Genomic DNA, 15227 nt, shown 5'->3' with positions numbered 1-15227 from the left:
ATGCTCCGTGAAATGCAGTTGAACAATTATCGGTGTCGACGTAAGCTAACAGGCTACACTGTTTCACCTCCGCGTCCACAGTCCGTCCGCCATCTTGAGCGCAGCCCACAGCGACACAGAATCTGCACTAAGCTTCGTCCTTCATCACCTCTATGACTACACGCCATGTAGCTTTAAACAACACAGAGAAACGACACTCACCTCATTTCACTTTCACAGATTTAATGAATAAAAACTCAACTTTGTTCGGTTGTGCTTGAGCCGACTCTCGAATCCGTGAACGACAGACTGAGTGCTGCGGACGGTAAGAAAACTGCGGCACACTCCGTATAAGTTACTGTCCTAATAGGGATGTATTAGTCAATTCACGATATTAAATTAAAACCTTTGCCACAAGGTCTGAATTTTCTTGTAAACAAAACAAACTCTTTTTTTAAACTACGAACAATTATATATAAACATATAATGCGACGATATTCTGTAATTCTCATTCTTTTTATAAAGCGAATAGGACTTGTGTGTGACCATAAAATCTTCCCCACAGAGTGGCGGAAAGTTTCTGAAACATCACGCTACAGCTCTTGGACCTGATTAGCATTGTACCCATGCTAGATGTATAAATTTAGAGTATCTAGTAATGCAATAGAATAGGTATCTATAAAACAAAGTGAGGTTAACTTTTGAAAAGTTTTACTTTTATCAAAAAAAGACGTTTCTCAGTCTTTGCCCAAATTACGTCGAGTGACATGCATCATGTGAAATGTCAAATAAAATGCTTGGAATTGTGATTCTGATATTTTAGTACTAATAATTTCAATGTTTTTTTGCAGCGGTTTCTATATCACGTATTCAAACGGAACTCTAGTGTTTTAAGTATTTGCAGCCACACGGAGAGTTTATTGTGATGGCTAACAATGTTCGTAGTTGTCTTTTTCCTGTTTACATTGTCATATTTAATTTGGACTAAACACGTTTTCAGACAGTGTCAGAAAAGGTCAGACCATGCGCGTTTGAAAATGTTAATTAAAAATGAGTCTGAAACGGTGTTCAAGCCGTCGGTGAATGTCCGAGCGCTGCTCATAATCGCACATCCGGATGACGAGTGTATGTTTTTCGGTCCTGCCGTACTGAGGCTCCGGCAGCTGGGCGCGCGACTACAAGTGCTGTGCCTCTCCGCAGGTGAGCTCAGACTTGTCATTGCTATGTGTGTTCGTTTCACTTTGATTCATTGCCGTTAGTTTTCAATTGCCACCTTTGTCTGGGATGACTTACAGTGTTAGGTTTGTTGAGGAAAAAAAAAAAACTGCCTAAAATTCAGGTAACAGTACGCAAAGATAATTTACACGTGAATACACTCACTGGCCACTTTAGAAACATCTGATTGTGGGTGGCAGCGCCCCCTCCCTTTCTCTTTCAGAAGAGCTGGAATTTTTCATGACATGCAGCATTAAACAAGACATTAGAGATTCCGATGATTGAATGTTGATAGGATTGCATCAAATAATTGCTGCATATTCATGCTGTGAATCTCTGCGTGATTGGGGAGGCTGAAGTACAGTGAACTCAATTTGTTGCCTGAATAAGTTTCAACTCACTTTTGTTTTGTGACATAGCACATTATGCTGCTGGAAGTAGCCAGTAGAAGATAGATGAATTGTGGCCATGAAGTTATGCACATGGTCAGCACAAATACTCAGGTTATAACAATGAAATGGTGTTTGATTGATATTAGGGGATCCAAGGTGTGCTAAGAAAACATGCTCCACACCGGAACAACACCAGCCTGAACTGTTGTCTCAGGGCAGTTTAGGTCCATGGATTGATGCACTTTACACCAAGTTCTGACTCTTCCATCACTATGTCGCAGCAGAAATTAAGGTTCATCAGACCAGCCAATGTTTTTACAATCTTCAGCTGTCCAGTTTCAGTGATCCTGCTCACTGTAGCCTCACATTCGTGTTATTAGCTGGCAGGAGTGGAACCCAATATGGTCTTCTGCTGCTGTAGCCCATCCGCCTCAAGGTTCAACGTGTTGTGCATTCTGAGATAATTTTCTGCTCATCACTGTTGTAAAGAGTGATAGAGTTACTATAGCATTCCTGACAGTTTGCACTAGTGTGACCATTCTCCTCTGATCTCTCTCATGAACAAATTCTGCCTATAGAACTGCCACTGACTGGATGTTTTTTTGCACCATTCTATGTAAACTCTAAAGACTGTTATGCATGAAAATTCCAGATCGGCAGTTTCCGAAGCACCAGCAATGATGCCACAGTTGGTCACTTGGAACACAATTTTTTTCCCTGTTATGATGTTTGATCTGAGCATTAACTGAAGTTCTTGACACTGGTCTGTCTTAGGTAATTACTATCATGAAGGAGAGCAGCGAAGGAAAGAGCTGTTTGACAGCTGTGGTGTGTTGGGAATTCCAGCCTCTCAAGTTACCATCATTGACAACAAGTAAGGTCAACATGCAGTCCAATTTATGGTTATTATTTATGCAAGACATAGTATGTACATACAAACGTACACTACAACTAAACTATAATCTATTCATCCATCCTTTTCAAATAACCATGCTAGATGAGGTGTCGGGTCATTGAAGGCCTTCACAGTCAGTCACGCACACCTACTGCACAAACACAACAATTTACATTTTACAGTTTGCTAACATTAACTACAGAGATGAGGGAGGACTGATAGGAAACACTTCTGTTCACTTACAGAAAGGCAAGGGAGGGGGGGAATCAGTGAGCCAAAGATGAAAATGCATGACATTCTGACCGAAATTTAGCATGTTCAGTAGAAAGCTGGACCAGTAGGACTGCAGATGAGAAAAGGGCTTAACACAAATTTAATTACATACTGAAGTATGATTACCACATGTCTAAAACTTTAATTGTGAAAATCATTTAAGCAGTTTTTGGAAGGTGTTGTTCTCACACATTCATACAGTAGTAACAGATTTTTTTTCAAAGGTATCTGTAAATGAGGTGTAGTAATCTCTAATTTAATGTTATAATACTTTAATAATGTTACATTACCCCTCATTGTGTTTTTTCTTGTTACTGTGGCCATGGAGAAGGGGGCTTTTGGCAAAAAAACTTTTTAGTACAGGGTAAATGTACAGAGTAGGTTTCCATGTGATTCTTTTCTTATTCCAGTGTTTTGATAACTTTACTGTTTTGTTTTTTTTCTTCCCTTTCTTGCTTATTGGAATGTGTGAAAGCACAGTTACCTTCTATGATGAAGGATACACTTTGTAAAAGGTGTTTGGAGAAGGGAGTCCCCCCCCCCTTTAAATCTGCAGCACTATTCTTATTGATTACAAACCAGCTGTACTTAAATCCAGTACTTAGGAGCAGGAGAAGACATATTGCTCCAGGTCATAAGTACACCAGTTATGGGCTATCAAGATCAGCCTAGCCCTGACTCCCCCACTCATACCCCAGATCTTGTGCTCTTGAATGCAAACAGGAAGCTGATCACAAATCACGTGCTTTTACAAGTATTAGTGGAGGCCCCCAAGTCAGAAACTTGCCTGATGTATTAGGCCACACTCATTGCAGGACATGAAGAATTGTAAAGTGTGGTAGTGATTGAAAAAGGTTTCTTCTGAACCACTTGTCCCATACGGGCTCGCGGGGAACCGGAGCCTACCCGGTAACACAGGGCGTAAGGCCAGAGGGGGAGGGGACACACCCAGGATGGGACGCCAGTCCGTCGCAAGGCACCCCAAGCGGGAATCGAACCCCAGACCCACTGGAGAGCAGGACCCGGTCCAACCCACTGCGCCACCGCGCCCCTGAGAAAGGTGTTTTTTTTTTTTTTTTTTAAATGCTCAACTTATTGTCATCAAAAAGCAAAGCATCAGGTTACCATAGATGGGAAACATTGCATGTTTTAATATGTTTTCCTGAATTTGGAAGTTTAGTGGTGCACTTTCTCGGTTTCTTATATTGACTTGCATAGTTTGTAATTTAAGAAGTTAAGTGGTTATCAATAGTAACAAAAGAGCATAAAATATTTTTTAAATTTCTATAAAATTTATTACACAGACACATATATACAAGAAAACAGAAGATGGCAAATACATTGGGACTGTATACCAAGAAATTGCTCAATGGTTACCACGTTTTTCAGAATTCAGCTGTGTTATGCAGATGAAATGTTAACTTTTATAATGGAGGAAAGGTAGACACTTGCTTCAACCATATATCTGTAGAGGGAGTTTCTGCTGTAGACCATAGCAATAAAATACATTTTCTTTCAAAATATGTAGCAGTAATCAACAGTAATTTATTCCTGAAAATAGTCCATATACAGAGTCTATAAACCAGGAGGTCCTTTCCCATTATTTAATATGGGGGGAAAAAAAAATTATGTTCCTGGACTTTACAGACATGCCCAGATATTTTCACAATTAAAATGCTTTAATCTAATTTAAAGTGCCTGTGATCAATAAAACCTCACTAGGAGGTCTTATTGATCACAGGTACTTTAAGGTAACCCGCATCCAATGAATGAAGATATTATCCAGGGATATTATCTCACAAAGGTAAACTGGAGCAATGCCATGTACTTACTGCCTTATACGTAAAAAGTAGGATTTTATAATCAACTCTAAATATAACTGGGAGCCAAGGTAGCAATTTCATGACTGCTGATATGTGGTTGTACTTCCTACATAATTCTTGGCTCTTTTCCTGTCTGGTCAGAAGAGTACTGCTGTGAATGTAAAGTGCACAGTCACTGAGCGCTGCATTGATATATTTGGTGAAATGTTTCCAAGGGATTGGTGCATGAAAGGCAGGCTGGAATTAACCTGATGGCTGACATTGTAAGAAACTTAACACTGCATTCATCGCTGGGTTTAAAAACCCTTTAACAGTGTGTTGCTTTGGTGGAGCAACCCAAAGTGTCACACAGTTCTGAAATTTTATGCTGTTCAGATTTTCCTAGCTGTTCTCTCCTATTACAACATAGCATTTTTTGGGTTATTTCATGCATTGAATAGTTATTACATTGAATAGTTATTACTACCCCACTTGGTTTCCTTTTCCATGTAATGAGCTGTTTTCTGCATAATAAGGTAAGTGTGCTGTATATTTCATCACTGGACTGACTGCCTGATGTTATTATACTGTGTTTTTATACAGTGCTTTTAATAAGTTCAAAAGAAACATTTTGTTTTCAGTTTAAAAACTCATGTTACTGTGTACATAATCTGCTTGAGCAATTTTACATTCAAATGTGACTGTAATACTCTAAATGATTTTAAAGAAAACAAAAAATTAGAATAGTTGGAATGATAAACTATTCTTGTGGATAGCCATGCCTCCAACATGTAGCTTCTTAAAGTGATTATGTAGTTATTCTTCCATAATGTCATTAGTTCTTTGTGAAACCATAAGAATTGTGATGATCATCATTGAAAGTTATGGTTGGCAGTAATTTTGTTGCTCAGGGTTATTCAGTGAGTTCTGGGGGAAGCTATGTGATATCATCAGTTCTGCTTTCTTTGGCAGACACATTTTTTCTGAGTCTTTTTTTAAAAAAAGAAAGGGAGGGAAGGGAAAACAGGGAGGAGAACAGTGAAGGAGAGAGACCTTTGCTTCGATAACCCAGCGGCTCTACTTAGAAGTGCCCTCACTTCTCAGAATGTATGAAATGGCCCAATTTTAATTACACACAAAAGCTCAGGCAATACTGAGCGGGCTTCCTATAACAAGCTGGGACGTTATAGTTATCTTTTTTGTACTCCTCTTTAATTTACTTTGTTTTGTTGGTAGTGTTTCCATAGTGGGGGGGTGCGGTGGCGCAGTGGGTTGGACCGGGTCCTGCTCTCTGGTGGGTCTGGGGTTCGATTCCCGCTTGGGGTGCCTTGCGACGGACTGGCATCCCGTCCTGGGTGTGTCCCCTCCCCCTCCAGCCCTACGCCCTGAGTTGCTGGGTAGGCTCTGGTTCCCCGTGACCCCGTCTGGGACAAGCGGTTCAGAAAATGTGTGTGTGTGTGTGTGTGTGTGTGTGTGTGTGTGTGTGTGTGTGTGTGTGTGTGTGTGTGTTTCCATAGTAACGAGCATTAAACAGTAGTATGCATGTGTATACTTATAGTAACCTCAAATGTATTCATGGTGCATATATAGCAGTAAAACTCAACTGTTTTATTAAATCCCAGCAGCCTACAGAGTGGTTGCAGAATTGTAACCTCAAGGTTGCTGCCTCCTGGTGAAGCCCTACTGTTTCTCCCTTAAGAAGGGTACATAGCCAGTATTGTTGTGATATTAATTCAATTGTGAGTCACAGCAGATAGAACTGTCAGCTAAGCAACTAAATAGTCAAAATAATAATGAAATGGAATAGATCAGTGCAGTAACATAGTATATCTGGGGTATTTTGTAACATTGTTACTTTTAAGTATAAAGAAAAAAATAGGTTTTTTGGACATGATCGTCCTGTTTCACATTTGACTTCCTTTCTGATGTTCTTCATCATCTATTTTGTCTTCCTTGTATATCGAAACACTGATCCATAACCTGGGTGCCAGTGTCCCTAACTCTGACCTTGTGGCTGCCTGCTTGTTCTCCCTCCCATCAGTATAATCACCTCGATCCTATTTTGATCACACCTTTACTTTTTGTTTGCCATGGCCCCAGCTGTGCTGGACTCAAGTCCTTCAAGTTTCTGGATCTCTGCTGAATGTCTCTCCCAGATGATGCACTGTGCCTCATTTTGACCTGTTTTTTTGCTGTGTTTGTGGGTGTTTCACAACACAGACAGGCTACAAAGGCCACGTATTCATGCCCAGATAACATGTTTGAAGGTTTTTGGTTCTGGCACCAATGTGGTGGAATGATCCCCACTCACAACACTCCGAACTGCTGAATCTTTCACTGCATTTTAGAAGGGTCTCAAATCTCAACTCTTTTGGACTCACTTCTCCCCTGATCTCATAAATGCATGATTAGTGTTTAAGTTTTTGTTTAATAATTTCTTTAAATTGTTGAATATGGATACACTTTTATACAGCAATTTGTGTGATGTATACTGGTTCATATGGCGGTCTGTGACAAATTGACTGTGCTCAAATCGCATATCTGCATCCAAATCTCTCCTGCTGTTGGTGTAATTCAATCTTTGTATTGTTCTCTGAGATGTACATTGTTTTGGAAAAAAGTATCTGCCAAATTAATTGATATTTTTTAAGTATAAACTCATAAGGCTGTTTTTAGTTCTGAAGGTCAGCAGACCACAGAAGAGCATTTTGGTTTACTTGTTCACATAAAATGATGCAGTAGTACAATTTGAAGGATTTAGGAGACATTTTAGTGACATGATGGCACTGTCTCACACCACTGTATGCTTCTATGTGTGTTGTCGTAGCTGGTAGCATTGTCATTATAGCTGCTGCTTTTGGACCCAAAAGTTGCAGGTTCAAATCCCTCTCCGTCTCTAGTATTGTTGAGAAAGGTGCTTACCTTAAAATTGTTCCAGTAAAATTACCCAGCTGTACAAATGGGTAAATAATTGTAAGTAGCCTAACATTCAGTCACTTCGGTAAAAAAGCATTAGATAAATGTAAATGTTTTGCAGATAGCATTGCTGCCAAACAGCAGTCACCCCTACCCCTCAGCCAACACCTCAGTGTGGGTCATACACTCCAGTGCAGTTGAGGCTGTTATAGGATCCTCACCAGCCAACTTCTGTCATTGGAACCCCACACGTTGCTTCTCCACTACTACCACTGCAGCTCTGCAGGGTACTGCTGGAACAAGTATCTTTATATCTGGATCGCTATGTTAATTCACAGCTTTGTGAGCTCTTTCTAACCAGGGTATGTCTGCTCATGCTCCATCATACCGGTGTTGCAGTGGCACGACCCAGTCAGCCCTGTTCAGCAGACAGTTGTGTATCTAAATTTATGTATTCATTCATAATTACACTTTTAAAAGTGTAATTTTTTATGACACATTTTGAAATCCCGCTTTAGCATATGAGTTTCTGAGTCAGGTTGCTTCACATGTGACTGACTTTGTTTGGAAGCATCACGGTGTGTCAGGGAAGAGAGAAGAGTGAATCCCCCACATAATTATTGAAAATATATTTATTTATGTAGCCCCCTACGCAACTTGTTCTCGTGTAGTTGGATATTTGGGGTGGAAAATGGTTATATAAATATGCAGGGGGTTATGGTTTTGTAACATGACTTTTTTTGTTGTTCCTGTATTGTGCATTTTCTTTGGTGTTTGTTGGTGGGGAGAGTGTTTGCGACCTTGTGGGGCGGGATGTTCCGGGGGAGAAGGGGAAGAAAACGGAGGAGGAAGAGGGTTGGAACACCACGTGGGGAGAAAGGGGAGTTTTTTTTTTTTTTTTTTTTTGAGACCAGGCGAGGAGAACAAGCAGTTTTGGGTTCGTTCTCGCTCGGGGGGGGGGTTTGTGAAAAAAAAACTGACGCGAGCGACAACCAGCCCGCGGGGAGTCAGTTAGGTTTTTTTGGAGGAGTTTAAGGGAAAGAGGGGGAACGGGGTACGTGTGGGAGACACCGAGTTTTTTTTCGGAGTTGGGGAGTGGAAGATTAGGGTTTGCCAGCGCGACTGGACCCGGAGAGAGAGTCGCCAGGACTCGCCATCATCGCTCCATCCTCACTGGAGAGAGGGTGGCTGTGAGGACAGGTCGCTGTCGGTTTCCTGCACTGCACGAAAACTGTGAGTAACGGTGGGAATTTCCCTCGGTGGTGGACAAGGAGCTCCAGACTAAAGCGCGCCAACGAGACGACGCTGGTACCAGAGACTGAGTCATATAAAAGGAAAAAAAAGTGTTCATTTTTTTTGGTGGTGTGAATTATTATAATGTTTATTTGTGTGGACGTTTTATATTAAATATTTGTTGGGTTTATTTCACCTGAATGTTGTGACGGTCCCTGTGTAGGTGTGAATGTTTTTTTTTGGGGAAAGGAAGGCGGGGCTGAGGTTGCTGTGTGTGAAGCATGGGAGGTTTGTACGACTGTAGTATAACAGTATAGCTGTACGACGCTAACTGAGCCTCTCCTCACCCTAGTGAGAGCCATACCCCGAAATTGGGGGAGCGACAGTACACGCATCCCAAAGTTGTGTTGTGGGCACCACCGATTCACCTTCCATGCTAGTAATAAAAAAAAAACATCAGAATCGAGTGGGTGGGCTACAATTATTTAATATTTAATTCAAAACCCCCTTACGATGACCATCAAATCTAGGTTCTCGTTTACCCCGCCCGGTATGGGGTCACCGGGGCCCCGCCCTGGAGCCAGGCCTGGGGGGGGGGAGCTCGCATGCGAGCGCCTGGTGGCCAGGTCTATGCCCACGGGGCCTGGCCGGGCTTAGCCCGAAGCCATGACGTGGAGCCGCTCTTCGGTGGGCTCACCACCTGCCGGAGAGGACATAAGGGGCCGGTGCATTGTGATTTGGGTGGTGGTCTGGGCCGAGTGCCCGGCCGACCCAAACCTCGGACGCCAACTCTGGCTTTTGGGACTTGGAATGTCACCTCACTGGCGGGGAAGGAGCCTGAGCTAGTGCAGGAGGTTGAGAGATACCGTCTAGATATAGTCGGGCTCACTTCCACTCAAGGGTGGACTCTCCACTATTCTGGCGTTGCCCAGGGTGAGAGGCGGCGGGCTGGTTTGGGCTTATTAATAGCCCCCCCCAGTTCAGCCGCCATGTGTTGGAGTCTACCCCGGTGAATGAGAGGGTCGTCTCCCTACGCCTTCGGGTCAGGGAACGGTCTCTCACTGTCTTTTGTGCTTGTGCGCCTAGCGGCAGTGTAGAGTACCCGGCCTTTTTAGAGTCCCTGGGGGGCGTGCTGGAAAGCGCTCCCACTGGGGACTCTGTCGTTCTACTCGGGGGACTTTAACGCCCACGTGGGCAGCGACAGTGATACCTGGAGGGGCGTGATTGGGAGGAACGGCCTCCCTGATCTGAACCCGAGTGGTGAGTTGTTATTGGATTTCTGTGCTAGTCACGGTTTGTCCATAACAAACACCATGTTCATGCATAAGGGTGTCCATCAGTTCACTTGGCACCAGGACACCCTAGGTCGGAGGTCGATGATCGACTTTGTAGTCGTTTCTTCTGATCTTCGTCCATATGTCTTGGACACTCGGGTGAAGAGAGGGGCTGAGCTGTCAACTGATCACCACCTGGTGGTGAGTTGGATTCGATGGCGGGGGAAAAAGCTGGACAGACCTGGCAGGCCCAAACGCATAGTGAGGGTCTGTTGGGAACGTTTGGCGAAGGCCCCTGTCAGAGAGGTCTTCAACTGCCACCTCCGACAGAGCTTCCACCAGGTCCCAAGGGAGACTGGGGACATTGAGTCCGAATGGACTATGTTCCACACCTCCATTGTCGGGGCGGCGATTCGGAGCTGCGGGCATGAAGTCTCCGGCGCCTGTCGCGGTGGGAATCCCCTAACAAGGTGGTGGACACCGGAGGTAAGGGATGCCGTCAAGCTGAAGAAGGAGTTCTATCGGGCCTGGCTGGCTCATGGGACTCCTGAAGCAGCTGACGGGTACCGGCGGGCCAGACGGAGCGCGGCTCTGGCAGTTGCCACGGCAAAAACTCGGGCTTGGGAGGAGTTCGGTGAGGCCATGGAGGAAGACTTTCGGTCGGCCTCAAAGAGATTCTGGCAAACCGTCCGGCGACTCAGAGGGGGGAAGCAGTGTTCCCTCCAGCACTGTTTACAGTGGAAGCGGTGCGCTGCTGACCTCAACTGAGGATGTCGTCGGGCGGTGTGTTGAAGATCTCCTCAATCCCTCCGACATGCCTTCCGTAGAGGAAGCTGAGGCCGGGGACTCGGAGGGGGACTCGTCCATTACCCTGGCTGAAGTTGCTGAGGTAGTCAAAAAACTCCTCGGTGGCAAGGCTCTGGGGTTGGATGAGATCCGCCCCGAGTTTCTCAAGTCTCTGGATGTTGTGGAGCTGTCTTGGCTGACACGCCTCTGCAGCGTTGCGTGGAGTTCGGGAATGGTGCCTCTGGACTGGCAGACCGGGGTGGTGGTTCCTCTTTTTAAGAAGGGGGACCAGAGATTGTGTTCCAACTATAGGGGGATTGTGTTCCAACGATAGGCCGATTCTGTTCATTATTTTCATGGACAGAATTTCTAGGCGCAGCCAGGGAACGGAGGGTGTCTGTTTTGGTGGCCTCAGGATCTCGTCTCTGCTTTTTGCGGACGATGTGGTCCTGTTGGCTTCATCGAATCAAGACTTACAGCGTGCACTAGAGAGGTTTGCAGCCGAGTGCGAAGCAGCGGGGATGAGAATCAGCACCTCCAAATCCGAGGCCATGGTTCTCAGTCGGAAAAAGGTGGATTGCCCCCCTCCAGGTTAGGGGGGAGTTGCTCCCTCAAGTGGAGGAGTTGCTCCCTCAAGTGGAGGAGTTGCTCCCTCAAGTGGAGGAGTTCAAGTATCTCGGGGTCTTGTTCACGAGTGAGGGAAAAATGGAGCGGCAGGTTGACAGACGGATCGGTGCAGTGTCCGCAGTAATGCGGTCATTGTACCGCTCTGTTGTGGTGAAGAAGGAGCTGAGTCGTAAGGTGAAGCTCTCAATTTACCGGTCGATCTACGTTCCTACCTTCAACTATAGTCATGAACTCTGGATCATGACTGAAAGAATGAGATCGCGGATACAAGCGGCAGAAATGAGTTTCCTCCGCGGAGTGGCTGGGCGCACCCTTAGGGATAGGATGAGGAGCTCAGTCACCCGGGAGGAGCTCGGAGTAGAGCTGCTGCTCCTCCGCATTGAGAGGAGCCAGTTGAGGTGGTTTGGGCACCTGTTTCGGATGCCTCCTGGACGCCTCCCTGGTGAGGTGTTCCGGGCATGTCCCACTGGGAGGAGGCCTTGGGGCAGACCCAGGACATGTTGGAGAGACTACATCTCCCAGTTGGCCTGGGAACGCCTTGGGGTTCCCCCAGAGGAGCTGGAGGAGGTTTGCGGGGAGAGGGAAGTCTGGGGGGCTCTGCTCGGACTACTGCCCCCGCGACCCGGTCCCGGATAAGCGGAGAAAGATGGATGGATGGATGGATATTAATACGTGGGGATTATTATAGCTAAAGCTATGGTGCAATATGGGTAAAGTGGAAAGGTGACTAAAGGCACCTGCTTAGATTTTATATTTGCATTTATGTACTTAGTATAGTAGCATAAATAATGCACTTAATTTAACCTTTTGCTTGGCCCAGCAAGACGACGATGATCTCTGGCAGGGGTTCTGTGTAAACAGCCTTAGTGGCACACCAGACTTTTACATTTTTTTGAGACGTTTGTGACAATGTTTTATTGTGCTGATGTGAGTTTCTTGGTGGTTGGTTTTGTTCATGTTTTAGCAAGGTTTTATTACCAACTATTGTTTTGTATTGTGTTGCCCATCCTGACCAATCTTGTGCTCTGACTCTGTTAAATGGTCCAGAATTGGCACTTGCACTGTGGTCTTATAGTGGTGTATTAAGTGCACAATTTTGCCAATAAATGGCGCACACATCTTTTGAATTGTCTGCTGCTTCAGTGTTGTACAGAGAGTGTAGACACTGACTCCTTCACTTACTTGCTATTGTTAACCGCTTGTCCAAGTCAAATTTGCAGTGGTGTGCAACCTGGTGTGTGGCTGCCCAGGGTAAGCCCAGCATGGGGTACTACTCCGTTGCAGTGCATTGGGAAATGACAGCTGGTAATTAGGACACAGAAATAGATTGGTACATTTTGAACTTTTTTGACTCTTGTTTGACTCATGAACTGAGAAATTAATAGCACTGGGAGGTTCGTTCACCACAAGTGGGAAAACATGTTAAATTTTGTCTAAACCAGTGTTAGCTGTGACTTTTGTGTGAAAACTGTCCGTTGGGTGTGGTCAAGAGCTGCACATTGGAGTAGTCCCCAAATGAAAGCAAGAACAGAGCAGTTGGAAAAGTGGGTGGACATCACCAAAGTGGGACTGAGAACATCAAGCACAGAAGATGTTTGTGGAGGAGTTAACAGCTGCATTGTTGACTGGGTACAGAGCGACAGGTTAATGGCTTCTAAGGCCTTCAGCCATGTGCTCAGACTAAGCAAGCAGTGCCAGTCTGTTAGAGACTGTCTAGCAGGCCAAAGTTCAACAAGTGCTGACAGATGGCCTGGAGGCAATGAGACGTTGACATGCAGCACGAAGCGAGGGAGAGGTTACTCTGGGCCAGGTCCTCTGTTGCCATAGCAAAGCCAGTGCCTGCATTGAGTGCGTGGGTGCTTTGAGAAAGGTCAGGTAGAGGTTTTTTTTTAATTGTACTTGCTTTTTTCCTTTCCTTTATTCCCTCTCTTTGTTTCCTTGCCAGTTTACGGCTTAAATACAGTTTCTAGAACAAGAAGTAAGCTCATGGTGACCATGCAGTTTCACAAGCTCCAATGTAGAAAGCAAAACACTGCTTTCCAATATTTGTGTTGAGAGAAGTTTTCTGGGGTTTTGTATGATATTTGGAATTGTGGTTGTGCTTGTTTTCCAGCTGGAGAGAAGTACTGTTGTTAGTTGTTTACTTCATCACAGGCTGGATTGTACATTCTGCTTCTGCTAAAAGTGTACGGAAGGTCATGATGTTTCTGTTCAATGCTATCCACACTAAGATTTGCAGGAAAGACTACTCTAAAATTAACATTTTATTTAAATTTGCTGGCATGTTTGCTCAGAATGATTTTTACTTGTTTAATTGTGAGTACAATTACAGCTGTATTATTATGCAAATAAAGGTATACTTAGTATATTGAAGTGTTAAGTAAATTTGAGGAGAAATTTCTTAACGTTAATGCGGCCAGTAAGTGTCTGAAAAAAATTGTGAAAAGGAACCCTTTCCACCCTGAGGAGTTTCTGATTCTTTCTTGTCCCATAGATTCTGTTGTTTAAATTATATTTAACTCTTGTGTTTTGGCAAAGGAAGCACCTTGCTGGGGGGGAAGGAGTGAACAGGGGAGGGGATCAGGAAGCTTACCTCAGTCATGTGATGCAGCATCTTTGGATGACCCTTTGTAATTGTGGCAGCACTTGATTTGTGCCTTGATCCATCACACTCATGAACAGGCCCTGTCACCCCATTTCATTGTACTGCTCTTGGGGGTAGGGGGACAGTGACCAGCCCCACTTTAGCCCTGATTGCATTGGGTCTCCGTCCATTTGTCTTTCCATCACCCTCATGACCTGGGGTTATGTCCCTATGACCTTTAACGGGCTCCATGGCAAATGGCCCTTGTGACACCACTGAGAGGAGCTGGCTGTGCCACTGCAGTGCCCTTTGGTAACATTTCACTACATAGAAGTTCTGCAGCGTCCCAATTGTGTCCGACACGCACAAAAACGGGTTTTTTTGTCATGTAATAAAATGCATTCGCTCTTCAAAAATTATATCCAGACTCCATTTTGCTGTTCTAATATACTCTTGCTCTGAATTATTCTGAAAAATCATCTTCGTGCAGTTGAAAAACAACAAAAAAATAAAATGTATGCACACTGTGTATATCACTCTGTATTACATATACAGGCAGTTCCCAGGTTACGAACATCCGACTTATGTACCCCTCGTAGTTACGAACCACCCCCTTACTGACCGGAAGTATGGTTTTTTTTTTTTGGGTCAATTGTCATTTAAGACAATCAAATGAAACCTTCAGAATGAAGCCAATTATATTAAAAATTTGAGTTACTGCACATACAATGGTTCATAATAACAAACGGACGCTACTTTGGAACGTGCATCAAAGCATTGCACGTCTACAGTGGTTAGCCGGCTGGTGGGCGGACTTCCTTCTTTTCAGTCGGAGCATATTGTTAACAGTGTCTCGTGTTACTGTATTTGGCTTTAATTTTTTCTTTCCTTCCTAACCATGGCACTGAAGATTAAATGTGATCGAAGTGATGGTGACGCATCAAACAAAAGGGAAGTGATCATGATTGAAACTCAAGTGGAAATAAAGCAAAAGGTGAAACACCAACAAACATTGGAAAAGTGAACATTAAGGTTTCTTTAATGATCTGCACATGTGCTGTGAAAATTCCTGTCACCAAGACGAATTCCTTGTATGTGTAAACATACTTGGCAATAAAGCTCATTCATTCATTCATTCATTCATTCATGCATGCTCTCTCTTTGTTTCATAAAAGACACTTCTTATCCTTTTCCCAGTTGTAGAATCCCCACTCCTCACTGCATTCTTAAACATACCTTGCTTTGCTCTTC

The 15227-nt window shown here is 44.2% G+C and overlaps 2 protein-coding genes across 4 annotated transcripts in view; one reads left to right on the top strand and one right to left on the bottom strand.

Annotated features, from left to right (window-relative positions):
• Nucleotides 1–322, bottom strand: part of ncor1 (nuclear receptor corepressor 1) — a 72714-nt gene extending 72392 nt beyond the window's left edge. For both annotated transcript variants that reach the window (XM_018755288.2, XM_029251402.1), the window contains exon 1: nt 202–322. The gene's annotated coding sequence lies outside the window, so the exon portion shown is untranslated. The remainder of the gene's footprint in view (nt 1–201) is intronic.
• Nucleotides 323–914: 592 nt separating this feature from the next.
• The window catches only part of pigl (phosphatidylinositol glycan anchor biosynthesis, class L), a 37720-nt gene continuing 23407 nt past the window's right edge, over nt 915–15227 (top strand). The window contains exons 1-2 of one of the 2 annotated variants that reach the window (XM_018755396.2): nt 915–1179; nt 2361–2460. In XM_018755396.2, the coding sequence (XP_018610912.1) occupies nt 915–1179; nt 2361–2460 (365 nt within the window). The remainder of the gene's footprint in view (nt 1180–2360; nt 2461–15227) is intronic. The other variant, XM_018755395.2, reaches the window with a different exon arrangement.

This window comes from Scleropages formosus, chromosome 4, assembly GCF_900964775.1.
Source record: "Scleropages formosus chromosome 4, fSclFor1.1, whole genome shotgun sequence".
Lineage (NCBI taxonomy): Eukaryota > Metazoa > Chordata > Actinopteri > Osteoglossiformes > Osteoglossidae > Scleropages > Scleropages formosus.
This window is presented reverse-complemented; position numbering and strand designations above follow the sequence as displayed.